Source organism: Rissa tridactyla, chromosome 8 (assembly GCF_028500815.1).
Source record: "Rissa tridactyla isolate bRisTri1 chromosome 8, bRisTri1.patW.cur.20221130, whole genome shotgun sequence".
Lineage (NCBI taxonomy): Eukaryota > Metazoa > Chordata > Aves > Charadriiformes > Laridae > Rissa > Rissa tridactyla.
This window is the reverse complement of record NC_071473.1, coordinates 18,186,374-18,213,911: the sequence shown is the minus strand read 5'-3', so window position 1 is coordinate 18,213,911 and position 27,538 is coordinate 18,186,374. Positions and strand designations below refer to the sequence as shown.

At 48.6% G+C, this 27,538-nt stretch overlaps 1 protein-coding gene across 8 annotated transcripts; it reads left to right on the top strand.

Annotated features, from left to right (window-relative positions):
• Positions 1 to 472: 472 nt before the first annotated feature.
• On the top strand, positions 473 to 27,033 carry UBN1 (ubinuclein 1). 8 transcript variants are annotated; one of them, XM_054212013.1, is made up of 18 exons: positions 473 to 577; positions 1,122 to 1,547; positions 3,371 to 3,457; positions 4,954 to 5,049; positions 5,777 to 5,911; positions 6,347 to 6,450; positions 7,606 to 8,044; positions 10,771 to 10,841; positions 12,162 to 12,291; positions 12,516 to 12,634; positions 13,125 to 13,253; positions 14,175 to 14,318; positions 17,651 to 17,701; positions 18,849 to 18,891; positions 19,221 to 20,447; positions 21,418 to 21,670; positions 22,001 to 22,090; positions 24,633 to 27,033. In XM_054212013.1, the coding sequence occupies exons 2-18, from the start codon at positions 1,308 to 1,310 to the stop codon at positions 24,683 to 24,685; spliced, it is 3,411 nt and encodes a 1,136-aa protein (XP_054067988.1). In that variant the 5' UTR covers positions 473 to 577; positions 1,122 to 1,307; the 3' UTR covers positions 24,686 to 27,033. The 8 variants fall into 8 exon arrangements, with proteins under 8 accessions (XP_054067988.1, XP_054067990.1, XP_054067989.1 ...); XM_054212015.1 differs by having other exon boundaries at positions 531 to 550; XM_054212014.1 differs by having other exon boundaries at positions 533 to 565.
• Positions 27,034 to 27,538: the final 505 nt, after the last annotated feature.

The following is a 27,538-nucleotide window of genomic DNA, read 5'->3' as shown; positions in this document are numbered from 1 at the left end:
TCGCTGATTTTCCCCAGGCTCTACCCAGCGCTGCTTCCCAAGTGACAGGGACGCCGGGCAGCGGATCCGAGCGCCCTAGGACAGCCGGTACCGCCCCTCAAACCCCCGGCCCGGCCCACGGCTCACACAGCCCTCCCACCTCCTCCCCGCCGCGCCCCGAGGGACGGCGGCGCCGGGAAACGAGCCCCAGGGCCCGGCGCGCCGAGCTTCACTGGCACTCAGGCGGCCGTGACTCGGCAGAGCCTCCGCCGGTCGCCTCCACCATCTTCGTCCGTCTTCTCGCCGCCGCGCGGGGCCTGCTGGGACGGGGCGGTACCGGCGGCGGGGATAGGTCCGCCCTCGTCACGTGGGTGGGTCCAGCTGTCAGGGCGCCGTTCCTCCGAGGCGTGACCGCGATAGTGGCCGCCGATTGGGTGTGGGGTGCGCGGCTTCAGCGCGAGGGCAGCGCCCCCGGCACGTGACTCGGGAGCGGGGCTCGGAGTCGGGCCCGGGAGTCAGTCGTCGGCGGCGGCGGCCGCGTCCCGCCGCGGCGGCGGCGGCGGCGGCGGCGGTGGCGGTGGTGGTGGTGAGTGCGGGGGTCCGCCCCCCCCCCCCCCACGGCTCCGCCGCTCTGCTGCCGCCCCCGCGCGCCTGGTGGCCTCCCGCGGCACCAGGGCCCCGGTCTCCCCTCAGCCCCGCGGCCCGCTCCCCCTTAGTGCAGGCGCCCCGGTTCCCTCAGCCCCGCGGCCCGCTCCCGCTCAGCCCCGCCGGCCGCCGTCCCCCCTCAGCCCCAGGGCCTGGGTTCCCCCCCCCGAGCCCCGCTGGATCGGTCCCCCCTCAGCTCTGCGGTCCCTCCGGCGGCGCAGCCAGCGCCCGGGCTCCCCTCAGCCCCCCGCGGGTGCCGGGTCGCTCTCACAGGGACGGGGGTGTCCGGGCCTCCCTGCAGCGGGGAAGCTGCAAGCAGCAGGTCTGGTGCAGCCGTTTGGTGTCCTCGCCGGCGGTGTTTCTTTCAGCCGTTAGGAATGGGGTGGTGTGGGGTGAAGATGGAGACCTGGGGGTTGGCAGAAGTGAAACTGGGGGGAAGCTGCCAAGGTTGGAGGGAATTCTGTCTCAAGGATTGACTTCTTTTTGTCTTTCTTTAGTGATTGCAGTGAGTGCTAGCAGCACAGGCCTTTGTCATTTCCCAGACTTCAGAATCAAATGACTTGTTCCACTGCCAACGTCCTCGGTTCTCCTTAACCAGCTGGTGAAATCTGTGCTGCTGGGGCAGACCTCTTCTGATGCAATGGGAACTATGCCATGAGGACTGGTAAGACTTGGCCGTCGCCATGACCGAGCCCCACAGGGTTTCGTTCACCACTCTCCATGGTCCACTGAGCAGCAGCTTCTTGAAAAGGTCTCGGAAAGACGATGGAGAACAGCCCCAGGACTCTGAACCAGCTGCCACAGCTGTTCGAATCACACTCACTCTCTTCGAGCCAGATCACAAACGTTGTCCAGAATTTTTCTACCCAGATCTTCTGAAGAGCTGTCGAGGGAAAGTAAAAGGTGGTTCTTCCGGAGACAAGGTAAGCGTGTTCTCGTGGCCTGTGTCGTATCTGAAGATTTCAAAGGCTTTTTCAGTGTTGCTGTTTTGAGAGGTGGCTCTGTGTTTGCTGTGAGTTGTCGAGGGGCGGAAGGAGCGTGGTCAGGCGTCCCGCAGGCAGGAGAACAGTCATCCAGGCAGGGGTTCTGGTTGTCGGACCACACTGTTGCACTCCTTTGCCTTGGCTTGAATTTCACGTCAGAAGGGTGATGTGCCACTCTTTTGGTGGCAGAATGTAGGATGTAATGCCTGTTTAGTTCTGAATTGCTTGATCTAAAGGGATTTCTGGTCCCTGGCTTAGGCTAGCAGCTGTGAGCAGCTCTTTTCCAAAGAGCATCAAAAGGAGGGATGCTTCTACGATATGTGGCTGCATCTTTTTGGGGACCCTGCTCTACTGCAGCTGACTATTTCCACCTTAGTGCTTGGGATACTTCTTGTGTACTTCCAGGTGTTGCCTGGCAATTCTGTTTACCTGTTGAAAGCCATTTCTCAGGATAAAATGGCACTCAAACTTGTGTAGCATCTAGACTTTGTATTATGGGTGTTTTTCTATGAAAAGAAAGTTGATTGGATTATTCTCATTTTTCCTGTTGCTGTCTAGAACTGTTTAGCAGTTCATGCTGCTTTTTGGGGTTTGGTGTTTTTTGTTTTGAGAGTTGGGAGAAGCAGAGACAGGTCCAGAACTAGCTGCGAGAGCACCCAAAACCTAGAGACAATCTCAGAATCACAGAATGGTTTGGGTTGGAAGGGACCTTTAAAGGCCATCCAGACCAACGTCCCCTGCCATGGGAAGGGACATCTTCAACTAGACCAGGTTGCTCAGAGCCCTATTCAACCTGATCTTGAATGTGTCCAGGGATGGAGCATCCAACATCTTTGTGGACAACCTGGGCCAGTGTTTCACCCCCCTCAGCGTAAACAGTTTCTTCCTTATATCTAATCTAAATCTCCCCTCTTTTAATTTAAAACCCTTCCCCCTTGTCCTGGGGGCCTGCAAGAGGCCCTCCTAAAAAGTTCCTCCCCATCTTTCTTATAAGGCCCCTTTAAGTATTGAAAAGGCACAATAAAGTCTCCCCGGAGCCTTCTCTTCTCCAGGCTGAACCCCCCCAGCTCTCTCAGCCTGTCCTCACAGCAGAGGGGCTCCAGCCCTCCCAGCATTTCCAGGGCCTCCTCTGGCCCCGCTCCAACAGCTCCGTGTCCTTCTGCTGCTGGTGCCCCAGGGCTGGAGGCAGCACTGCAGGGGGGTCTCACAGAGTGGAGCAGAGGTGCAGAATCCCCCCCCTCGCCCTGCTGCCCACGCTGCTGGGGATGCAGCCCAGGCTGCCGGGGGTTTCTGGGCTGCCAGCGCGCATTGCCAGCTCGTGTTGAGCTTCTCGTCCACCAACACCCCAAACCCCTTCTCGGCAGGGCTGCTCTCCATCCCTTCATCCCCAGCCTGTGCTGGGACCAGGGGTTGACATGACCCAGGAGTAGAATCCTGCACTTGGCCTTGTTGAACCTCATGAAGTTCACTCAGACCCACTTCTCCAGCCTGTCCAGGTCCCTCTGGATGACATCCCATCCCTCAGGTGTGTCAACTGCACCATTCAGCTTGGTATCATCCACAGACTTGCTGAGGGTACCCTTGATCCCACTGCCTGTGTCATTGATGAAGATATTGAACAGCACTGTACTAAATGCTGTACTAAAGGTTGATTCCTCTGAGCTTCTGCCTGGATATTCTAGTCCTGATGGGTTTCATGCGTGGGGGTTTGGTGGCAACGTGAAAAATTGATTCTGATGTTTTTGTCTCTTTTATTACTACAGAAGAGAGACCCTGCTGATCCCTTTAATGATGACGAAAAGGAAAGGCATAAAGTGGAGGCCCTTGCTAGGAAGTTTGAAGAAAAATATGTAAGTTTTTCTTTATATTATGTTATACCTTAGAACGGGTAATGCTGTTCAGCTCTCAACCAGTAGTATTTAATGGTCATTGGCTCTTATTTTCCTATTCTCCTGCAGTCCTTTATCTTGGCTGGAAGGTGCTGTTTTCAATGTTCCTTTTCTGTCTCAGGGCTGTGGTTCACAAAAATAGTTCAGATACGTTCTTAAATCAGATGAGTCTCATTAAAGTGAATTGCGTTCTCACTTGTAGTGGCAAATAACTTACTGTAATTTATTGTCCCAGTTTCAGCTGGGATAGTGCTAATTTTCTTTCTAGTAGCTGCTGTGGTTTGGATTTAGTATGAGAATAACGCTGATAACATGTATTGGCTTAGTTGCTGCTAAGTGATGTTTACATTAGTCAAGGACTTTTTCAGCTTCCAGTAGAAGCTGAGAGGGAGCACAGACGCGACAAGCTGGGCAACGGAATATTCTGTATCGCACACGTCACGCTTAGTGTATAAATGGGGGTTTGCTGAGGGGCAGGGATCTACAATCGCTGCTTGGGATGGGATGGGCAATCCATCATGGGGTGGTGTGAGTGGCTTGTGTTGTATCACTTTATTTTGTATATTCTCTTACCATTATTATTATTCTTGTTATTTTCCTTTTCCGATATTGTTCTATTAAGCTGTCTGTCTCTCGACCCACAAGGTTTTTTCCTTTACTCCCTTTCTCCTTCTTCTTTCCCCACCCTGCTGGGGGAGCGGGGAGTGAGAGAGCGGCTGCATGCCCCTAGTTGCTGGCTGGGGTTAAACCACAGCACTTAGAAAATTTAATTTTCTTAAGCAAAAACTGATTTCTAGGCCTTGTGGCTGTGGCACAATGTAATCTGTCAAGTCTCTAAGTACGGTGCAGTAGTGAGTCTGCTGCCCTGAGGACAGTATTGGGTAACATGCTGGGTTAACATGAGAGACGCAGATCTGTCTTACCCATTTCCTTTCTGTTCTTCTTTTCACTTTACTTCTGTAGATGGCAATAAAACTACATTATGTTTGACAATTAGCACTTTCGGAGAGCGAGTTGCTGTATTGTCTTGTGATAGAAGTCACCTATGGGTCACATTAATGCACTGCATCTATGTTTGTTGTGTGTAGTACCGAGTTTGTACTGACTGTGTAGAAGGTGTGGAAGAACAAACCCTCTCTGCACTGGCAGAAATGTTGAAGGGGTGCAGACCCAATTCAACGTAACATCTACTGGCACAAAGTCAGCCTGTCTGGCAGGTCAGCGCTTTGTTTCATTTGGCTGCACCGTTTTTGGTTCCATGTGACGAGGCCTAAAACAATATCCTGAGATTACAGTCTGCTGGGAGCTAACACTAGTTTGGTTCTGCTGCTGGTAGCAGCAAGAAAGATCTCGTTCCCTTTTCTGTAGTGGAGCCAATGTCAGTGTCCTGTATTGGGGCCATCCCCGTGGTAACTGGAAAAGAAAGATGAACACACTGTCAATCTTCTATTGTTTAGGGTGGCAAGAGACGTAGAAAGGACCGTATTCAGGACTTGATTGACATGGGGTATGGATACGACGAGTCTGACTCCTTCATCGATAATTCTGAAGCGGTGAGTACTGGGGCCGGAGTGAGGGTGGTGGCAGGCAGCTGCCGGGGGGGCTGATCTGGCACTTGGGGAGCACCTAAAGTGGGTGTGAGCCAGGAGTGTGCCAGGGCTGGGGAACGAGAGCTCCTAGGGCAACCTTAGGGCCACAAAGAGGACCAGAGGGCTGGAGCACCTTTCCTATGATGACAGGCTGAGAGCATTTGGGTTGTTCAGCCTGGAGAAGAGAAGGCTCTGGGGAGACCTTAGAGCCCCTTCCAGTATCTGAAGGGGGCTACAGGGAAGTTGGGGAGGAACTTTTTACAAGGGCATGTAGTGGTAGGATGAGGGGTAATGGTTTTAAACTGAAAGAGGGGAGATTGAGATGAGATCTGAGGAAGAAGTTCTTTGCTGTGAGGGTGGTGAGCCCCTGTCCCAGGTTGCCCAGAGAAGCTGTCGCTGCCCCATCCCTGGAGGTGTTCAAGGGCAGGTTGGAGGGGGCTTGGAGCAACCTGGTGTGGTGGGAGGTGTCCCTGCCCAGGGCAGGGGTGTGGAATGAGCTGATCTTCAAGGTCCCTTCCAACCGAAACCATTCTATGAACTGCATGGCAGGAGAAGGCTGGTTAGCAGGCAAGTGCGCAGCCCCGTCTGTTCTTGGGGGACCACAAGTCCCACTCCATTCCCCAGGCAGCTCAGCTACAGACTAAAGTAAGAAAGCTTACAGTGCCAATAGAGTGTCATCTGTTATTTCCAGTACGATGAGCTTGTTCCAGCTTCTCTTACTACAAAGTATGGAGGGTTTTACATCAACTCAGGAACACTGCAATTCCGGCAAGCATCTGAATCGGAAGATGACTATGTTAAAGAGAAGAAGAAGAAGTGTCCCAAGGTCAGCAAGGCAGCTTTCTTGATGACTTCCTCTGTTAGAGTTCGGGGGGTTTGCTGCAGGAAAATGTATTGGCATTCAAAGTAGGGAGAGATTTGTGAATTGGTGTGGACAAAATGGGGGTGAGCACTTGAGATCCCGTGCTGTCCTCGTATTTGATAGTAAAATGAAGCACGTCTGGCATGGATGAGACTGCTGGGGGCTGCCTGGTTCCTCGAGTAGAGGTGACAGCAGCCCCTTGTCACCCTGGAAGGTCGCTTAGCATTATGGGGATGGAGAAACCAGTGTTCCTCTTCAGTGGCAATGTCTGTTGGAGACGGTCCATTTTCATAAAGGGAGCTGAAAGGGGAAAGAGCAGGAGCACTGGGCATCCCTTCACCTCCCATTGTCCGTAAGCAGGAGACGCTTTGATTCTGACTTGCTTTAAACCCTCTCCAGAAGCGGAAGTTGAAAGATGGAGGTGAAAAACTGAAGAAGAAGAAGAAAGATGATTCTTACGACAAGGAAAAGAAATCCAAGAAGTCCAAGTTCCCAAAAGCTGGGTAAGGAGCGGGAGGGAATGCTTACTGCTCGGCTCCTTGCTTCAGGGTTACAGGTGGCATTTGTTTTGCTGCAGTAGTACCTGTTGCAGTGGGGGGTGGCTTGAGAGTGTGCTGCATAAACACCACCGGGTAAAAGCCTGTTCCTTCCAAAGTGGGAGGTAAAAAGGTGGCTGACGATGAGGGCAGGATCAGAGCTCCACAGCAAGAGTGTCCGAGCAGAGAGGGGCAGAGCGAGCTGAAATGTTGGTGTTTCTTGGTGCTCTGGTGAGTCACTGGTGGTTTGGAAGATATTGGAGAGGCTGAAGAGAAGGATAACGACCCTTGAGGCAAAGTTGGGGGAGGAAAGGCAGGCAAGAAGGATGTGAACTCAGAGCTGTATGAGTGTCAGGCTGGCAGGGAGGAAGAGGTTAGAAGGCTGTGAGTGAACTTGCTGGGGAATTGTTTGTGCTCCTGCCCAACGTATTTCTTGGGTGAGTGCTCAGGTTTTTTTATAGCTTCTCTCCCTTTGGGCTGTAAACCTGGGTGGTTATTCTTCTTGTTCTGTTGCTCTGTCCTTGCTTTGGACTGCCTGGCCTCTCTGTTTCAATGTATCTGTTGCCTCTGTCTCTTTTCCTACATTTTTTCTCCTACTTTTTTCCTTCTTCCTGTATGTGCTCTTCTGGATTTCCTTTTTCCTGCGTTGCTTTTGAGCAATTCCAAACCACGTGCCTGACATGGTACTGTCAGTGTATGATTCCATCATAGCAAGTAAGGAAGAGGCATTTGCTCTCCTGATTGTAATAGGCAAAAAGCGTCAAGGTGCTGTCACGCAAACTCTCTCTTGTTTCAGTGTCTCCACACTTCGTGTGTTTCCCAGTCTTCCTTGTTGGAATAATGCACATAGGTAAATAAGAGCGTGGCTCGGTGGAGACAGTTTAAGCTCTGTCATCTCCCTGCAGTGAGGGAGGAACAGCCTTCTCTTCTGCAAGCTGAAGAAGCAGCAGGACGTTGAGAGGCAATAGAATATTTTTCCTGGTGCAATTGTTGAAAGCACTAAGAGTTTCCAGGGGATTGGTGCATATGGCTGAAGTGAGCTGGGGTGAAGGCATCCTCCTCCCTTCCCCTTCATTTTGTATTCACTCCAGTTCCATTTCCTTCTCCGTACTTTGTTTACAGCTTTACAGCATTAAATGCAAGTAAAGAGAAAAAGAAGAAGAAATACTCTGGAGCTCTTAGTGTCAAGGAGATGCTGAAGAAGTTTCAAAAGGAGAAGGATGCTCAGAAGAAAAAAGATGAAGAGCAGAAAGCAGCGACTCCTTCACCGTCAGAAGCTCCAGCCCCACGGGAGGCGGAGGCGATGACTGACCCTTTGCTCTCGCTCTTTGGCCACGCCAGTGATAATGACCTGCTCCAGGCAGCGACAGCCATGGACTCATTAACGGACCTGGACCTGGAGCGGCTCCTGAGCGAATCCCCGGAAGGCAGTCCCTTTCCTGAGGTGGAGGATGGGAGTGATCCCCTTGGGATGGGCTTGGAGCAGGATTTCAAGCAGCCACCATCCCTTCCTGAAGGCCTGCCAGCCCCTTTGGAGAAACGCATCAAAGAACTGGCTCAGGTACGGCAGTTCCTTGCAGGGCAGGAGGATTGTGTGATTCCCGGAGGGGGGACAGCTCTGCAGGGATTGTGTGGCTTCTCCCAGAGACTGAGCAGTCTCTAGTGGGGAAGTTTTGGGGTGCCACGTGGGGCCAACCCTTTGGGTCACCCAGTTTTCTCTTATGGCCAAGTCGCTTTCTTGAAGGGACGGATGTCAGGTAGTGTCAAAGTCCTTGGCCTTGTTACCTGCTGAATGTAACACTCAGTATCAGCCCTGTCAGTACGGCTCCTTTACTTCTCTTGGCAAAGTGTGGACCTGATGCAAGAGGTGATTTCCAAAGTTAACTTAAGATGAATGAACTTAAAATGTGAACTAATAAGGCTGAAGGACAAATTCCACCGTAATCCTTTTAATGTGCTGTGATGGTCAAGGACAGCATCTGGGAAGTGGCATGCACTGTGTAAAATAAGCTGGAAAGCATCACCTATTCTACAGCGTGAGAAGGCAGGTAAAGCTCTGTAGATGGAGCCTGAGGATTTGTTAGAACAGTTTCCCATGTCACACACAGGCAGATGCCTTCACTGAAGCATGGGTACAATTTGGCATCTCCCACATTGGAGCTGCATCACTGGTGATTCGGTTTCTTTACCCGTCTTTAATATCTCAGTGTTGGGCACCATTTAGGGAGCGGAATATATTAATTTCTAGAAGGGTGATCGCAGGTCTTTTCAGCAGTAGCTGCTCCTGCAGCTGGACTCCTGTGGAACTCGCCCATCTTCTCCCAAATGTTGGGATGCGCTTTGGGTCGGTCTGTTCTGGAGATGCCTTGGGAAAGTGTCAGGTGCTGGTCAGGATCCCTCTCCTGGCCTGGCAGAGAAATGCGCTCTCAGAATGGCTGTGGGGTTCCTCTGGGCTGAGGGCCGTCACCACCAGCCTGTTGGTAAATGCTGAGGTGTTTTGTTTCTGCTACTAGTCTTGTTTTTAAACACTGATTTTAAGTTGGAAACAGTGTTCTTAGACTTCTGCAGTGATGTGTGTTCTGCCTGCTGGGGTGCATCAATTTAGAGCACCTGTTACTTAAGCATCTCTTAATAACTCCTCTTTCTAAAGATAAGCTGCTGTTAAAGATAACTGTTCTGCTGAGAAATTTTAAGTGTGTATAGTGATGGTGAGCAGATGGAAGTGCAGGAGGAGCTGAGGAAAGTATTGCTACAGCTGATAAAAGGAATGGGCTCTTCATGGATGTTTCTATTTTCTATTGAGGCTGTTAACAGAAAACACTGAAACAGCTGTTTCTGAACTATATCTGAAGTAAAGGAGATTATTATGGAGGCTCCCATGATACCAAGTGAATTGTTATGTTGCTGCAATCTCTATTGTAGTCTGTAATAGCAGACTCCCCACAGATTTTCCTGCTTAGATTTTCCTGCTGCTGTGTCTCTTGTTGCTGGACTGTGTACGTTAAGAAAAGAAACCAAGGAGGAGAAATACAAGATTTAAGAAATTGAAGCCTCTGGGTCAGTTAGGATTTTGGGACATGAACTCTGTTGCAGGTGGGAATCAAGAGGTGCTATACCTCTGCCTGGGAGCCAGGTCTCTTCCATCCCAGCAGGTGGAGCATCTCCTGGGTTAAATGGAGCCTCCAGGCATTTCCTCTTCTACTTGAACAGATCTGACTTTAGCTCTCTCCTTCCTAAAAGAATTTTCCTGTTGAGGATTCTATTTAGCATTGAGCTGCCTTCTTTGATATTTCCAGCTGTCTGACCTGCTGCTGACAGGGAGGAATGTACACCTTCTGGGCATAAATTAATCGCCTCAACCTTGGAGTGTTAAATCAGGGTATTTCAAAATCATGCCTTTCTCTCCTGGTCTCCTTTTCCATGCAAGGAATCACTAAGTTGATGTGGTGCCTTGTGGTAAGTCCCAGTTTTGTTTACGTCCCCACTCAGAAGAGACTGAAAGCTCTTGGCAATTTTCTACTATCTTGTTCATCTCTTGGAATTATTTTCCCGCTGGACATATTTTTCATGGGTGTGATTTTTGGGCAGTGCTGTGTGTGCTGTAGTCATAGCTCAGGAAGCTTCCTGGACAGGATTTTTTTTTTTTTATTTTTTTTAGTTTCCACGGTGTTGACTGGAAATAACATATTCCCTGTGGCTGCTACTTTTTCTATTGGTTTCTTGGTTTAGTGTCCAGATTGGTCTACAAAGCCTGGTGATAAGTATCCCTGACCCTCATTAAACGTGACTAGGATGACCTTTCTGGTTCCAGCGACAAGCTCTATGCTTATATTGCTCAATCTAACAGCTCTGCTGTGAAGCTAAAACCATGCCCTACAACTGTCCCTTCTCCCCATGCCAAAGAAGCCAGTTGCCACCAAGCCATCTCCTCTGTCCCGTGAAATGGAGGAATCTTCACTCCAGAGCGGTAACTCTAGTGCATCTGGACAGGTGAATCCAGAATGGGAAGGTCTGTGGGCAGGACATGGTGGTACCAGTTCAGAAGGCAGGGTTGGAGTTGAACTGAGGAGGTGTAAGAGGAGAGGACACAGTCTCCCTTCTCTCTGTCAATCGTGGCAGCTTTTAGCCTGTCCACAGCAGGTAGCTGGTGCAGAGTTTGGTGGAATAAACCTGTGCCTTGTTTTAGGGTATTTCTGAAGTGGTTTAAAAAAAAAACCACAACCTGATTGCTTGTGCCGGTCTGTATCTGTGAACTGATGATGACTTGTGATATTTGCTCATTCCCAGGCTGCCAGAGCTGCAGAGGGAGAAGGCAAACAGAGATTCTTCACTCAGGATATCAACAACATCATACTGGAGTAAGTGCCTCCAGGAGAGAAGAGTGGGAAAGGAGAATATTAGGCAGAGCATTTTTGCTAAATTCAGGGGCAGGTTTAGTAGGAGTTGGAGGGGGGCTGTCCTTATACAGATCCTCCATGCAGAACATGCCTAGGATAACACGAAAGTCTCCTAGAAATACCTTTCAGTTGAAATATGATGTATATAACTAAGGTAGGATAAGATTGGAAGGGATGTGTCCAGGCCTCCTGTTCTCAAAATGATGCTTGATACCTGTGTACTTAAATTTGGCCACTTGACCCATGATTGTATCTTGATACAAGAACAGTAAGTCTTTCCCTGTCAGAGATGTCAGGTGTGTTCTTTGCTATTTAAGTTGTATGCTACATGGAATATTTTATAACTGGGATAAGGCTGCTGTGTTCAATTGGTTTTCTTTGCAAACTGGAGGAACTCCATTACTGCTCTGTGTTTTTGAGTCCCTCCATTACTGAATGCCAGTGTTGCTTCACACAGCTGTTGATAATGGTTTCATTCTTCTTCAAGTGCCTGGAGAAGGCTGATGAATGCACACAGCTTTGTGATCATCACAGTGTAATAATACTGACACAGAGGCTTTAATTTCATTAAGGTTTATGAAGGCACTTGAAGGGAATTGCTGAGGGGAAGTTTAGGAGTCTGTTTTCCTCTCGTTTTGAGTGGTGATTACCACCTTTCAGTATTCCAGTGCTGACTGCACAAACAGTGCTAATCTGTTGTCAAGCTGATAACTTTAATCACGTCAAGAAGTGATTTAAATAGATTTGTATGACTTTGCTGTAGAATCAGTTAGGGGTTTTTACACTTCTTATTGACACTGAGATGTGGCTTAAAAAGCTGATCTCTTAAGTTATATATAACTGCGTAGATGGGTTTGGCACACACTGACCTCTCTAACCAACTCACTGGGAAGCAAGTTCAAGCCCAAGGGATAAAGTATGATTCTATATTATCCTGCCTTTGACTGCCATAGACTCTGACGTAAGCAGTGTGTACGTCTCATTTCATTGCCTGACACTGCTGCGCTTCAACTGCCAGGAAGAACTGCAGAATTAATGGGACTGCTGACATCCTTTTTCTCCTTTTCCAGACATTCTGAAACTAGATTAAAAGGCGTAGTTTGGGATAAAGGGCTTGAGTCTGTTGATTCTAAAAATCTAAAGAACCATCATGTAGTTTGGCTGGTACATTGTCCCTCTCTGCCTGCCTCCAGCTCCCGGGTGGCATCAGAGTTGTGTTTATGTTGCTTGGAGAACCCCTGGCAGGTCCGTGGCCAACGCTGTGTTTGTCTTGTTCCTCAGCATCGAGCTGCAGACCCGGGAGCTGAACAACCAAATGCGGTCAGGGGTGTACGCCCACCTGGCTGCTTTCTTCCCCTGCAGTAAGGACACTCTGGTCAAGCGAGCCCGTAAGCTTTATCTCTACGAGCAGGTGAGTGAACTTGGCAGCACAGCCCTGTCTCCTGTGCATGTTACCCCTGATCTCCAGAGCACGGGTATTGTCCCTAACATGGTGGTGTCCTCCACTGAGCATGGTTCGGGCACCACATCTGGTGGTGTGGATTCAGAACTGGCCAGGTCTCGACCTGACAGATTTGGGCATCTCAGCTGGAAGACACCATGTGGAACTTGAGTCTGTTCTGTGCTGTGCTCCAGGGTGGCCGATTGAAGGAACCGCTACAGAAGCTGAAGGAAGCCATTGGAAAGGCCATGCCAGAGCAGATGGCCAAGTACCAGGATGAATGCCAAGTCCACACTCAGGCCAAGTTTGCCAAGTAAGCTCCTTGTTTGCTTGTTAGGCATCTGTAGCTCTTTTCAGCAGGCTCTCTGTGACCTGTATACTGCTCTCTTCAAGTTTATCACCTAGTTTTGTTCTGTAGCCAAAAATTGCTGGCAGGCATTAATTGGCCTGATTCAACTGTGCGTGTTCTTTGTGCTGTCTATGGCGATGCCAACTACAGCAGCATTGGTGGGACCAGAACTTGGCTGAAGTGTTTCACTTCTGTGTGGGCATGTGTTTAGGAACATGGCAGTCTGAGAACAGTCAGGCTCGATTAGTCCTGTGGTCTCTATCAGACAATATTGGGAGATTTCTTAATCTTGAGCACTTAGATCAGCTTGCACCCAAAGCAAGAGATTTCCTCATGCCATGCGTGTGTTATCACTGACTATTGAGACCTCTGAACGGTGTTGTTCAGAGATACTTAATCCTATCATTGAATCTTCATGACAATAACTTCCACCTTATCTCTGTTTCCATTTTAGGATTCTGGAGGAGGAAAAAGACAAAGAACAGCGAGATCGAGTTTGTTCTGATGATGATGAGGATGAAGAAAAGGGAGGGAAGCGCGTCATGGGACCACGCAAGAAATTTCAGTGGAATGATGAAATCAGGTTTGCATAATTTAGAAATTAAGTGAACCTGTGACTTGTCTTATTCTATACAGTTGGAAGTGAAGCATTTCAGTATTTGTGTCTTGTTTTCAGAGCAGTGCTGATCATCTGTAGTAAAAGTCAGCTTGGAGGATTGCGGCACAATGTGCTGTTTATTGAAGCCACTATTGCATTTATTAATCTCACCCTTATATAAATTGCAAAACTAAGCTGATCTCAGGCACAGGCCAGCTGTGAGAGAAGGGCAAAGAAGCCTCTGTGCAGAGGCCAAAAGAGAGGGACAGATCTTTGGGAAAAGAGGAACTCGGCTGAATTGCTGAAATCCTGCAGACTAGGCTCTTAATGAGACCAGATTCTGGCTGTGAAAGCAGTTACAGGAAATGGGGATTGCTGGCCCTGGCACCCAGGGGTCTGACGGAGAAAGAGAGTGCTGGGTGAAGGGGAGAGGGACAAAGGATAAAATGAGAATCAGTCACACTGTTGTCTTCATCTTATTCTGTATCAAACTGGGGTGCTGCTCCGTAGACAGCTGATGCATTTAGGACAAAGCAAGCTTTACTTCCTGCCATCTCGTTGCCGCTCGGCACAAAGGTCTGCAGAGAGGTTCAGTTCTGCAGTTGTTAACGATGCCTGTAATTCTGGCACTGGTTTAGTACCGCTGCTGTGTCAGGAAGTTGAAATGGGAAGGGGTAACAAGGCTTTTCTCCCCTTGCGCATCCATGTGCGTGTACACACAGAGCGAGGAACGTGCCTTTCCCTTCCTCTTTCTTGCAGAGGCAGCGCAGGGTCAGTTTTATTAGCGAGGTGTTACACAGAGCCAGGCGTGTCTTGGCGTATTTATCCATCCCCGGATAAAGAGAATGACCTCCAACCGGGAAAGTTAATCCACGTAACTGTATTTGAAATCTTCCTGTTCTTCAGGGAGCTGCTTTGCCACTTGGTGAAGATTAAGTTGGATGGTTATGACCTTGACAAGAATAAGGCTCAGTCTCTAGAGGATTATGTGAAGACCTTCCTAGATGGAGAGGTGAAGCCCCTTTGGCCAAAAGGCTGGATGCAGGCCAGGTGAGCAAGCATCGAGTTGTACTCCAGGGATTCCTTGTCCTAAGGGACCTCGGAAGGTCATTACTCCTGTCCCTGCTCAAAGAACGGCCAGCTTCTAAGTTAGCTGAGAGTGCTCAGGGCCTTGTCCTGTGGAGTTTTGGACATCTCCAAGGATGGAGATTACCACAGCATCTCTGGGCCCCTGTTCTGGTACTTAATCACTCTTCATGAAATCTTTTCTCCTTATATCCAATCAGAATTCCCCTTGCTGCATTGAACTGAATGTTCCCTCTTTTTGCTTTTTACTGTGCACCTTTGAGAAAGGTCTGGCTCCATCTTCTTCGTGGCTTCCTGCTCCCCCCCCCCCCCAACTCTTTAGTTAGTGGAAAGTTGCCATTAGATCCCTCCTTGGTCTTCTAATTTTCCAGGCTACGCAAATCCAGTTCCCTCCGCCTCTCCTTGTATGTCATGTGTCCCTGTTCCTCAGCCCTCTTAGTGGCTCTGGACTATCTCCAGTTTGTCAACATCTCTCTTGTATTGTGGGGACACTGAAGCTGGGTGCTCTATCCAGATGTGACCTCACAAATGCTAAACAGAGGGGAATAAGCCTTTGAACTGCTGGCTGTGCTCTTGCTAATACCTGCCAGTATATGGTTAGCTCTCAGCAGTACACCCTTGCAGCAATGGCTCATGTTCACGTTGTCCACCAGGACCCCCAAGTCCTTTTCCGCAAGGCTGCTACATACATATAGCCCATTGGCCCCCAGCCTGCGTTGCTGTGTGAGGTTATTCCATCCCAGCTGCAGGACTTTGCATTTTGTCTTTGTTGAACTTCATGAGGTTTCTGTTGGCTCCTTTCTCCAGCCTGTCCAGGTCCCTGTGAATGGCAGCCCTGCCCTCTAACGTATTCTCCTGCTTCCCTCCGTTTTTGTATCACCCTCAAACTTACTGAGAGCGCAGTCCGTGCTGCGCAGTCCAGGTTGTAAATGAGAATGCTGAGTAGTCTTGGCCCCCGTATTGACCTCTGATGGACGCCACTGGCTGTGATAAGTTGCAGGGTAGAACTGGGACTGAGGTGAAGCTGACTCTGACTGGCCTGTGGTTTCTTGAATCTGTATTACAAAGGATCACTTTGTAATCTGTCTCAGGAAGGATACATTTTTCAGACACTTTGGGAATTCTTCCCTAGACCCTAGAGTATTCCCAAAGAAAGCAAAGCAGAAAGTTTTAGGGGCTTTGGACTTGCACAGGACACATCAGAGAGCAGAGTAAGTAGGAATTTGGTGTGGTTTTCTTTACCCTAACTGGTGTCTTCACTGCTGTTTCCTGCTGTTTCACGCCCTCCATCATCCGTGCCATTGAGCTGACAATTGCAGAGAGGCATACAAATTGCAGAGGGTTGTTCTGCTGGGACTGTCATCAGCTTCTGGCCTGCTTTGTTTTGCTCAATAGTTTTAAAGAAAGGACAACTGTACAGTCTTACTGCTGGAATCTCTCTCTCCTTGCATTTAAAGAGCTGGGCAGCGTTTTTGTCTTCTCTCTGCTGAATTTGCTTTTTGGGTTTCGTAGGGGATAAAGGAAGAGGTAGGTACCAGTTCTTAAGAGCAGTAAGTACGAATAGCACGTTACAGATCCCTTTGGAAGAGTCCATGGCTATTTCCTGCAGTTGCACATGCACGTGAAGTACAGTGATGTGCATGGTTGTAGCGTGTTGTTTTAGTGTATGGAAGCTGAATGATGGCATGAAGAGATGGATTCAGATTTCTATGTGGTTAATGAAGATATTAACAGCTTGAGAGTCTTAGCTTGCCAAGTTTTAAAAACCCCTTTCTTTGAATAAAAGGAAATTAAGATCTTTTCCCCCTAGTTTGTTGGAGAAACTGTTCTTAGGCATACAGATTTTCAGACTCAGTGTAGGAGGGCCTTCCAGTCAAGTTAACTATGGAATGACTGAATAAAAGCAGTTTTCCTGGTTGCTTTCCAATGGCTCAAGGGCAATGGTTTCTCCTGCTGGGACTTGATGGAGTTGGGCTTGATCCTTATGGGTCCCTTCCAACTTGAGATATTCTCTGATTATCAGCTACACAGAAGGGGAGGGGAGGGATTGGCAACACTAGGAGAACTGTCAACAATTTTATGGACAGGTCAGCTTATTCACTGTCATCATGATCACAGAAGTTCATCTTTACGGGGAACTTGAAGATGGACAGAGTAGCAACTTTGTGTAGGAGTTCAGAGAGGCCCTACCATGATTCTGTTTTCTCAGTTAGAGCTAGATGGTGATTATCACAGAATCATAGAATTGTTAGGGTTGGAAGGGACCCTAAAAATCATCTAGTTCCAACCCCCCTGCCGTGGGCAGGGACATCTCCCACTAGATAAGGTTGCTCAGAGCCCTGTCCAGCCTGGCCTTAAAAACTTCCAGGGATGGGGCTTCCACCACCTCTCTGGGCAACCTGTTCCAGTGTCTCACCACCCTCATGATGAAGAACTTCTTCCTAACGTCCAGTCTGAATCGTCCCATCTCTAGTTTAGATCCATTCCCATAACAGAATATAAGGTTATTTTAACCTTGCTTTTTAAAAGAAAAAGGATGGCAAGTCTTTGTCAGGCTGTTAATAGCAGGTGGGAAGCATATTCCATGTGCCAGTAGCATGAGGGTGTATTTATAAGCTTCTCACATCTAAGCAGGCAGCTGAGTGGCAGCTGTTTTAGGTGAAATAGTGTTTGTGTGAGATTCTGGTTTACGTAGCCTCAGTAGTAAAGCGTTTTGGATGAAGCTCTACTTATTGGTTGTGGTTCGTCAACCGTTACAGAAATGGTTGTGCTGATTTAAGAAGTCACCTCAGCTATTTGCTGGGGATGCAAAGGCAACAGGGACATGCAACGCGTGAAGCTTCTCATCCATATTGCTGCGTCGAGGCAGGGGAAGGTAACCTTTCTCTCTTGAAGTTGGTGAAGAGCTCTTGGGTGATCTGCCAGCTCTTGGATGATCTGTGGCAGCAGTAACGCCCAGCTTGAGTGATTGTATTGCCTCTCCAGTTGGCTGTCAGCTTTTTAAGCTGACAGAGCTTTTTCCTTGGTTGTTGTCCAACAACTGCCTTAATGGCCTTTCCAGCGCCTACAAGCATAGCTCCCCAGAGAGGGAATTGTGTGGGGGAATCAGGGAAAAGGGATGAATACTTGGAAAAGGGATGAATACATCCTGGAAAAGGGATGAATACTTGTTTTCTCTCTGTGGTTTTAATTTCACTAAGTCCCCTGCTGTACTGTGCAGCTCTGTCTCCAGTGATCCCAGCTGCTCTACTGGGTCTTGCTGGATATCACTTCTCATTGCTCTCTTCCCTTCTTAGGACACTGTTTAAGGAGAGCAGGCGTGTACACGGACACCTCACATCAGTCCTGTGAGTATCGTGCAGCATTCCTTTGGAGTGATAACTGGTGAACTCCGTTCCCTGGGGCCTGGGTGGATCGTGCAGGAGCTCCTGAGCTTGCTTGGCTCCCATCAGATAGTTTGGCGCTGCTTCATTTGGGGAGGTCTAGGGAGAAGTAGTTGTTTGTGTGTGACATCTCCCCCTGACAGCCTTCCTGAGGTGCTTTAGCCTTACAGCAAGCTCAAAGATAAGAACTTTTCCAGGTTGCCTCCTGGCCTTGTTCAACAGACTGGAGTCAGGCCTCTGTGCTAGTCCCTGGGAGGCAGATCAAGGTAAAATGGAGTGTAATGCCAGCCCTGTGATTATTGCTGCCTGTTCAGTCGGTCCTTACTGGATTCCCTCTTTCTTGTTGCCTGGTTAAAGGAGGGGTACAATGAGCTCAGGCTAGTGAAGACGGGTGAAACAGGCTGGTGGGTGGCAAACCAAGAGAGCCATCGGAATCCAGCTGGGCAGGTGCTTTAATGCCAAAGGGTCTCATGAATCTTGCTGGCAGTCTATAACAGATGGACTTAGGCTGATGTCTGTTTGACAGACAGTCCCGATCTTGGCACTGGATAAGCGAGGGGAAGTGCGAGAAAGAATATGAAATAGAGTGTAGAGTCATCCTTCCCTCAGCCGTTCTGGCAGTTCAGGGATGTCTTGTACCAGAGGTTGCATCTGACCGGACCAAATGATCTATTTGCAGTGAATTTGTCAGATGCTTTTGCATCCTTGACTTCTTCTGGGAAAATAAATGTGTAACTTTTCTCCCAAACAGTCTTGATATCAGTTTCTCTCTGGGTATTGCGATAGTTAGGTCAGTAGTGGGTTCCTGTAGCTCCTGGCCCTGCAGCCAGCGCAGCATGTGTCTGTTTGGTGCTTTCACTGCTCTGCTACCATTTCAGGACTCTGCTCCGCTCCCTAATTCATTCCCCTGTGTGGGAGTCGGGGCTTCCTAGAGCAGCAACCAAATGTCATACAGTTTTGAATCCTAGCAACCTGCGATGCTGCCTCTGTTCCCTCAGTTCTTTGCAAAAGACTCAGTGGATCATCATTAACAGGGCCCAAGTGTGCTCCCTAATTGGATGCTTCCCTGTGGGCATTCAGTGAGCTGTTTCTTTTGTCTCCCTCAAAACAGGGCGAAGAAGAAAGTTATAGCTCCTACTAAGGTGAAAGTGAAGGTGAGTTCATTGTTTTCTGTTTCTTGTGTTTGACATATGCCAAGAGTCAAGTGTCTGCCATTTTAAATCCTATATTTGAGCCTTGTATCTATACATTAGGTATAAGGAAGTTGTACTGTGAAATAGCTCTAGTCAGTACTGGGCTTGAAAAAACAACTACAACAGCAGCTAAAATTGATGGCAGCGGCAGTCGGGAGGGAGGCGGAGGGTCGGCAGGCACAGAACATGCCTATTCTGCCTTTTATGACCAAATCGAGAACCTTCCCTTTTCAGCAGTAAACCCTGATTCTGTTCTGACTCTGCCTCCTCCTGTGATTTTTTTGTTCCAGGAATCTTCCTGCAAGCCAGATAAAAAGGTGTCAGTTTCTGTTCCTTCGATGCACTCAAGCAGCACCTTAGCTCTGTCTTCGGAGCCCCAGGGAGGAGCTCTGGGCATCAGTGCCCAAACCAGAGAACTCTTGTCCCTTGGGACAGCCCAAGCAGCCAGCAGCACTGGCACTCCTGCTACCTTCATGGATGACTCTTTGGATGAAGACTTAATTCATAACCCCACTTCCTCCCTCGAAGCCGTCTCTAAGGAACTGGCTGTGCTGAACAGCAGAGCAGGAGGGAGCCCTGACTTTACTCTTCCTGGAGCTCCAAAAGCTCCACCAGAGAAGATCCCAACTCTTGCATCCTCAGAGGAGAAGAGGACATTTCCAAAGTCCAACCCTTCCCCTACATCATCCTCTGGTTCCCTCCAGTCTCCTCTAAATTTCCTGGCTGAGCAGGCCCTGGCATTGGGCCAGCCTTCTCAAGACAAAAAGGCAGAGAACTCTAATTACAAAGAGCTCTCCTGCCAAGCCTCCCCCAGCAAAATCCTTCCTGATACGCACCAGGCTAAACAGAAACACCACGGCCTGGTCCGGCCAAGCCATGGGCCTCAGACCTCCACCCCAGCACCGGGTTCTCAGGTGAAGGTCTTTCACTCAGGCAGCCAGATACAGAAAACTTTCTCCTCCCCGGCTCCGTTTGTCAAACTGCAGAATCCCAAGTCGTCCTCCCCACTGCCCCAACGCTCCCTCCTCCAGCAGGTCAAGTCATCAACCAAAGCTCAGAGCTTCCATTCCTCTGCATCACCTGGCAGCACCCAAAACTCTGGCAGCTCCCACAAGAGCCCAGGCTCATCCTCGTCATCTCTCAGCTACACAGGAAAGCACTCGAGCAGCTCTAGCTCTTCAGGACAATCTTACAAATCGCCCTTCGTTTCTGGATCCCTCTCCAAACATGGGGCTTCTTCCAGCAGCTCCTCGTCTGGAGCTTCTGCAAACCAGGGCTGCTCCTCTGGGAGCTTGCTGCCCAGTGTGCAGACCCCTTCCTCGGGCCAGGCGTCCAGCCGCCCGTCCTCAAGCTCCTCGGTGAAGAAGACGCCCGTTTCACAGAAGTTGACTCTGGTGGCACCTCCTGGAGGTTCAAACGGAGATTCTAGTGGGGGCACTCAAGGGGTGGCCAAATTGCTGACCTCCTCCCTAAAGCCAGCTGTTGTTAGCAGCACCGCATCTTCTACCTCTGTGCCGGTAAGCAGGGCTGTGCTGGCCTACCCTAAAGCCAGGAGAACGCAGAGCACTGTGTCAGGCTATCTCCTGACTAGTGCAGACCTGCTGTAAAGTGATGACTTCAAAAGAATTTCCTGAAATTCTTGAATGACTGTCTGGATCTTGGCTGCTTAGGCTAGGAAGTCCTGGCTTTTGCCATGGGCTTGCACTCCAGAATCCAAGCTTTCATTTTCAGCTTAAAGTAACAACTAAGCAAAACAGTTCATTGGGATATAACGTCTCATGAAGGACTCCTGGGTTACCTATACAGACTTGTGTTATTCAGCTATTGTATTTAACGGTATAAGGGCCTTAATTGTAATCTCTAGCAAAAAAGTAATTGTTCCTAACGCTGTTGTGTTAATTTGTTGCTGGCTGCTCATACCTGCTGCCTTTTGTGGCATGCGGAAAGAGCTGGGCAATTAAATGAGTATATTTAAACGGGCCTGAAAGACATGTACTGCTTCAGCCCGTTGTACCTTGTGTGTTACTGAGACATAGAGCTGAAAAGCATTCCCCAGTGGTGTCTCCCTCCACGAGAGAGATCTCAAATAACATTCTTGGGCGCAGGGATGCAGCAAACCTTAGTGCTTGAGTTGTCAGCAGCGATATGCTGCTAGAAGCGAGTAGGAAGCGTCCTGCCTGGAACTGACAGGCAAGGTGTAAGCTGTTCCTCCGCCTAATGGAGGCACAGTTCCAGGGTAAGGGAACAACAGAGGGAAAGTCAGTACGGTCACATTTAGAAGAGTGTAGCATCCAGCAGCAGGATTGTTAGCGTCCTGGGCACCTCCAGATGACCTCAGGAGTTGGCAGCTCTTGGGCCCTGGCTGGGAGGGCACTTTTTGCTGGAGGAATTCTTGAGCACTCCATGTTTTGCAGTTCTTCTTTACATATGAATGATGCTCTGCCTTGGTTTTCGTACTCCTGACCGACCTTTTCTCTTGCTTTTCAGAAAGGAACTAGTGGAGCTGTGCTGCTAACGAGTTCTTCCTCCTTAAGTGTACTGGCTCCTTCCTACAAGTCCAGCAATCCAAAGCTGCCAGCTGCCCTGAGCACCACCCCATTAGGTATTATCTCTCCTATTCATTCTTTCCCTCTTCATGTCATCTCCTTCACTTCAGACTCCTCCCCAAAAGCAGGAGTATCAAAGGATGCAATAGTTACGGGACCTGCTCCAGGAACTTTCCACCATGGCCTTGGCCACAGTGAGTATCCTCCTGGTCACGCATGTGTGTGTTACTTGTGCCTGTGCTGTCAGATAACAAGAACGCCAATGCTCTGCTGTGTTAACCCATTGCAGACCAACCCATCTCTCTTGCTATTGCTTTGTGCTATAGTTCATGCATTTATATCTCCAGCAGTTGCATTTGGAGAACCTTGGGCACATCCCTATAGCCAGCCCAGAAGTCCCAATGGTTGGAAGCTGAGCTATAGGCTAACTGCTGCAGCTCCTCTGCTTGTTTCTGTCTTCGATGTGTATTTGTTCTTTTTTTTTTTTTTTTTCCCCCCTCTCCTTTCTTTGTTTTTCTCTCTAGGTCTTCTAGCTGGCTTGCACTCCAGCCCCCACCATGCAGCGCCACTCCCACATTCTGCCCTGTCCACTCATTTACCGCAAAGTTTGCCAGGTAACTTGTCAGATGGTCATGTTTGTCTCCTGCGTCCTGACTCATCCTGTAGCTCAGCAGATACTTCCTCTAGGGGCGAAAGCAAAATGGTTGTCCACGTTGTCTGACCGGTGCGGTCATCACCACAGCCCGCAGCCTCCCTGAGGTACAAAGCGAGGTGTAGCTCTGTGTCCTTTCCTGTTTAGTTTAGCCAGGCCAAACTTGCGTGTTTCTGGAATGATGAGCCCTCGGTGCTTATAGCAAGTGTTGGTTCCTGGAGGTGCTCAGCTTGGCTGCTTGCGTCGTGGTGAAGAATTATCCTGCCAGGATTAAAGCTGTGTGTGTTTATGCAGAGTCTACCAGGACTGCCCAGGAATGAATATTCTGGGCTCTGTGGAGTTTTGTTACTGGTGTGACCTATATAAAATGTGTCAGACCAGAATGTCTTGCGTCTGGGGCACTGAGCTAATTGCCTGCATCTCCTTCACGACAAGTTTGTAGGATAAATGGAGACTGCTTTGCTTGGTGTTGACAACGTGATGATTTTGCAGTTAAGCCTGTTCCTGCCCCAGTTTGATGCGGGCAGAAGCAATGCATAAATGAAGAGATTTCTGAAGAACGCCTTCTCTGCTCGTAAATGGAGTCCTGCCTGATGGGCTGTGAGCGTGTGTAAATATGGTAGCGCTGTGGAGGAAGGAGAGAAGTAAGGGGGATCCATGCAGCATTCAGAAAATTGAAATGCAGGGCCAGCAGATGGGGCTTCTCTGCTTCAGGGAGTTCCTCATCCCATTGGTAATGGTTATTTCTGTTTTCTTTAGTACTTCGGTGCGGTGCGGTGCCACTGTCTTAGTTCCTGCTCCTGTTGTCATTGCCATACTAGGCAATACGAGCCTGATTTAGGAGAGGATGTGCTACCCTGATGTTGTGGTGCCGAGGCCGTTACTCCAGCAGGTTATCTGCACATCTTCTTGGGGCTTCCTGTAGCAGTTGTGGGGTAAAATGCCCTTAGCTGTTGAGCACACTGCTCGTTTGCTGCAGAAAGTGAAAATTCAAAGAATTTGTTGTCTTTGCTGCTTTTGCTGAAGTTTGTCTGTGCAGGGCTGTTACGCCATCCCAATGTGTTAGAGCCAAAGAAGAAAGTACTAGCAGTGATTGCTGGTGTGACAGACTCTTCCTGTTTGTAAATTCACAGTTAATGAAGAGCAAGATGATTGATTTCGGTTTCAACATGGGTTGTGAAATGCATTCTGTGTCACTGAGAAGGAGCTCTCTGTCCTGTTACTTGAGGGAATTTAGAGCGGGTTACTTCACTGTTGCTTTTAGGGCTTATAAGAAAATAATGTTTTGATGGATTGCTGCTCTTAAGCAGGACGTAGTGCCAGAAGCTGTGAGCAGACAAAAGGGGACTAGGAATAAGTGAAGAAAAACTGACCAGCTTCAGCAGGGACCTGCTTCCTCACTTGGTGTTTTCACATAAAGATTGGAGATTGAGCCTGGGAATGGTACCAGTTACGGTGTTTTGTAGAAGACAACAGTAGATATTTAAGTGAGCACCATAATCTTAAAATGTATTAAGTTGTTTTGTGGCATCAACTGGGGCTGGCTGTATAAGCAGACGGCCGCAGCTGCATTGCTGTCTGAAAGCTGCGAGGACTCTGGTGTGTTGGGAGGTTGCTACAAATGCAAGAAAACATCGATGTCTTAAGTAAAAGTGCTTATACCAGCATTCATCACAAAGCGTCTGAGCAAGGCGCATCCAGTACTTGCTTGTGTGTTGTCACTGCTGTGTTTGCCAGTGGAGGTGCCTGCGTGCTGGTGCTGTGGCCATGGTTCTAACTGCTCGCTTTTGGAAACACAACGTGCTGGGACTGGGCTCCTGCATGGAATGAAGTGTCCTTGTCCTGGAGAAGAAGCTGTTGCTATGCTGCTCGGTGCCACTGCTGCTTTACCGCGCATCTCAGTACACTCATTTCTTCATCGTAGTCTGATGGTAGCTCTAATTGCTCCTGGAAAATTTCTGCTTCCTTAAACTTCCTTCCTTTTTCTCTCTTCAGTGCCTTTTCTCTTTTCCCTCCGCGTCTGCTCCTTTCTCTTACTTCAGTGGTTAGATTCCTGTGGTTTCTGTTGCTATCAGTGGGCACCTGAAGCCTTTATTGCAATGGCAAAGGTGTACTAACGTTATTTCAAACCACCTTTAGATGCCAGGCAACAAGTACCATGTATTTCTGATTTCCTAGATGGGGAGACATGGTAGGGTGGCTTTTAGAGAAGAGCGTAGGCTAGCTAGTCAACCAGCAACCTGAATCGATGGCATGGTGGTTTTACTGGGAAGCCGCAGGAGACCCTCAGTGCTTCCCCCTGACCCTTACTCATGTGCAGAGGCACAACTGGGCTGCTCCCAGTTGTGAGATGTCTCGGAGCGCACCCTCTTACCCCCTGATTCCTTAGTGCTGGAAGGGAAAAGTAGGTCTTTCTGTGCGGGGCGACCTGGCTGCCTCAGCTGCACGCAGCTCCGTGGAGCTGGTGCCGAACCCCCTTCCCACTTGGTTTTATTCTCTTTCAGATGCTTCTCAGCTTCACGGCAAAGGGTCCAATGCACAGCAGCGCAAGTTGTGACATCTGCAAGGAGGGGAGCTAGAGCACACATAGGATAAAACCAAGAGGAACTTTGGATACCGGCTGTGTCTTTTTTTTGTTGTGTTGTTTTTTTTTTTTTTTTTTTTTTCCCTCACAACAACTGGAGAGACTGAACTGCGATGAGGAACTCATTGGTGCGTTTGCTCAGAGGCTTTTGGAGCTAAGCCCCACCCAGAGGGCCACCTTGAGCCATGCCCTAATGAGAGAAGCATTTTGTAGCACTGTTTTATTGCTGCTGCCCTTGACGCATTCCCTGGCACTGGCAGGAGCTAGAACTCGCAGGGAGACACGGGTGGCTCAGCTTTCTCCCAGCAGGTCCCCATCCACCTGTGTCTGTATCTGCCAAGTACCTCCAAGTCCAGTTACCTCCATGGGCTCCCAGTGGAGGGTATGAAAGGTGCTTCTTTCTTCTGCTTTGGATTTACTTGGATAATTCTAGCACTGCCAGTGCTTTCTGAAGACGTTTGACTAACTTTTCAATTGTACTATAAAACTGTGCTACAGTTAATTGGAGGACTTAACATTTCCTGTGTGGCGAATCTAACGAACCGCCTGATGTTCCCCTCTGGAGGAGAAGGAAGACTCTTTAGAGAGACATTTTTAGATGCAGTCATTGACTTTGAGAATTCTACTTCTTTTGGATTTCGGATTTTTTTCCTCCTGCTCAGTTTTATCCTCATTACCATCGAATGCATTGGATTGAATGGGACACTTCTCGGCATGTCACATGTATAGGAAGACATAATTCCAGTGCCTTTTATGGTGGAGCAAGAATGGACTAGTGACACACATTTCAGCCCTATTTTGTGTGCTCCTCAACCCTTTTTTAATCATTCTGTATTTAAAATGTATTCTGTTTTATTTAATAGAGCTTTTTATGGTTGCACATCAAAAAAAAAAGCTGCACTGTCTGGACTTCAGTGGTGTCTTGGTGACTGTGAACACAGTACCAAATCCAGCAAGAGCACCAGTTCTTATCTGAGTTTGTGCAAGCGGGTTCCAGACCCTCCCCTAAAGCCATTCTTTCCTAGGGTCGACAGTTACCATCTCTTTGGTGGGCAGAGGGAATGATCTAGGTTAGCCAAGGTCACGAGTAGTCAAATGAATTCCAGAGAATAATATTGCTCTCTTCGAGGATTTCTGCACTAGGATCATGTGCTTGTCACAGCTGCAGGAACGGGGACCATCTAGAATTGGGGTGTGTCTTTTTAATTTTTTTAACTCTTTGATCTAAATACTTCTCCTGAGCACGCCTTTTCGTTCTGTGCATAGCTAAGGGCAGGCTGCGGTTCCACCTGAGCTTTATGGGTTGTGATTTTCTGCTCTTCCCCCAGTTCTGCCTCTTCTCAGGCCCCCACAGCCACATCTGATTTGTGCAGTAGTAGCACTGATCCGCCTAGACTTTACTGGTATTTCAAACAAAAGCTTGCAGCCTTCCTTCTTGAGCTTTGGGGAAGGATGCTGACTCTGAGTGTACCAGCAAATATCTGCTTTAGTTTTCCCCATTTTTTGTAAGGTCCAAGACGGACTGTTTTCAATTTGAGCTGATATGTAATTTCCCAGGATCAGTGCATTGTTTGTATTTTAAAAAAAAATAAATAAAAAATAATGCAGCTCAGATTTAAAATTTGTTTACAGAAAATACCTAGGTTGTAGCAAAAGAGCCAAAGACAGAACTTGTGTTATTAAAACTAAGCACAGCAGTGGTGGATGGACTCTGAGCAGTGGATGTCGCATGGTTCCCGTTGAAGGCCTAATCCTGAGAGGTACTTTGCACCTTCAACTTCCCATGGGAGCTGAAAGAGCGTTCCAACACCTGGCAGGATAAGGGACTCTCAGCGAGTGACTCGAGGTACTAGTTCTACTCCCTCTCTTTGCTTTCACTTGAATGCTTCTGCTGGGAAGCCCCCGTGTGCGTGGCCAGAGCAGAATGCCCTCCTTCTAGGAATTTAGCGAAGCCTCTTGCCTCAGGGAAATGTTTATTTGGTGGAAATTCTGTGGGATTTTTTTTTTCCTTTACATGCTATAATGAATGAGTGAGTGGGATGGAGCAGGGTCGCAGCAAGGCAGAACCACGCCGAGACCCGACAGCTGATGGGGAGCCAGGAGTCCGGCATCTCTGCCTTGACGAGGCAACTTGCAACGCTTTTGTGGCACTTACTTAGTATGGCAGTTGCTTTCGGGTGTAAGAGCTGCAGTTTACTATTATATTATTTTTTTTTTTTTTGGTGTGTGTTGGGACTGTCTTGCTGAAGATAGCGGGGGTGGTATGAAAACTGTTAATCTTGTACAGAACAACTGAATAAATTGTTTCAAAGTTTCCAAAATGCTTTTTTTTCCATCTCCTTACCTCTAGTTTCATGACTTTGGTTTTCAAGAATTTATCTTTCAGCTTAAATGATCGCCTCTTGATCATCTTGTTTCTTGAGTAATGAATTCTTTACCTTTTTAACTAAAGTCTCTTAGGTGGTAAGTAAATTCCAGCTCTGTTTCTAGCCAGTGTGGTGGTAGAATTGCATGTTCTCTACCAATGTGCTCCTGCTGATCCTTGAATTTCACATCTGCTGGAAAGAATACGTGGGGTTTGGACCCCGGAGCAACGGTGTGAATCCTGCATGATCTTTCATTCACACAGGTAAAATACCGGTGTTAATCCCCAAAGCCAGGATGGATGTGCAGGGAATGCTTGGGGCTGCTTTTATTGATGGCAGAGTTTACTGGGGTTTGGGTATTAGCTGAAATTTGGGGAAAAAGTTAATGAAGGTACTCTAGATATGGGAGCCCCTGGTACTATCCCAGTGTAATTCCCTGTTTTCCCGTAGCTGCAGTCCC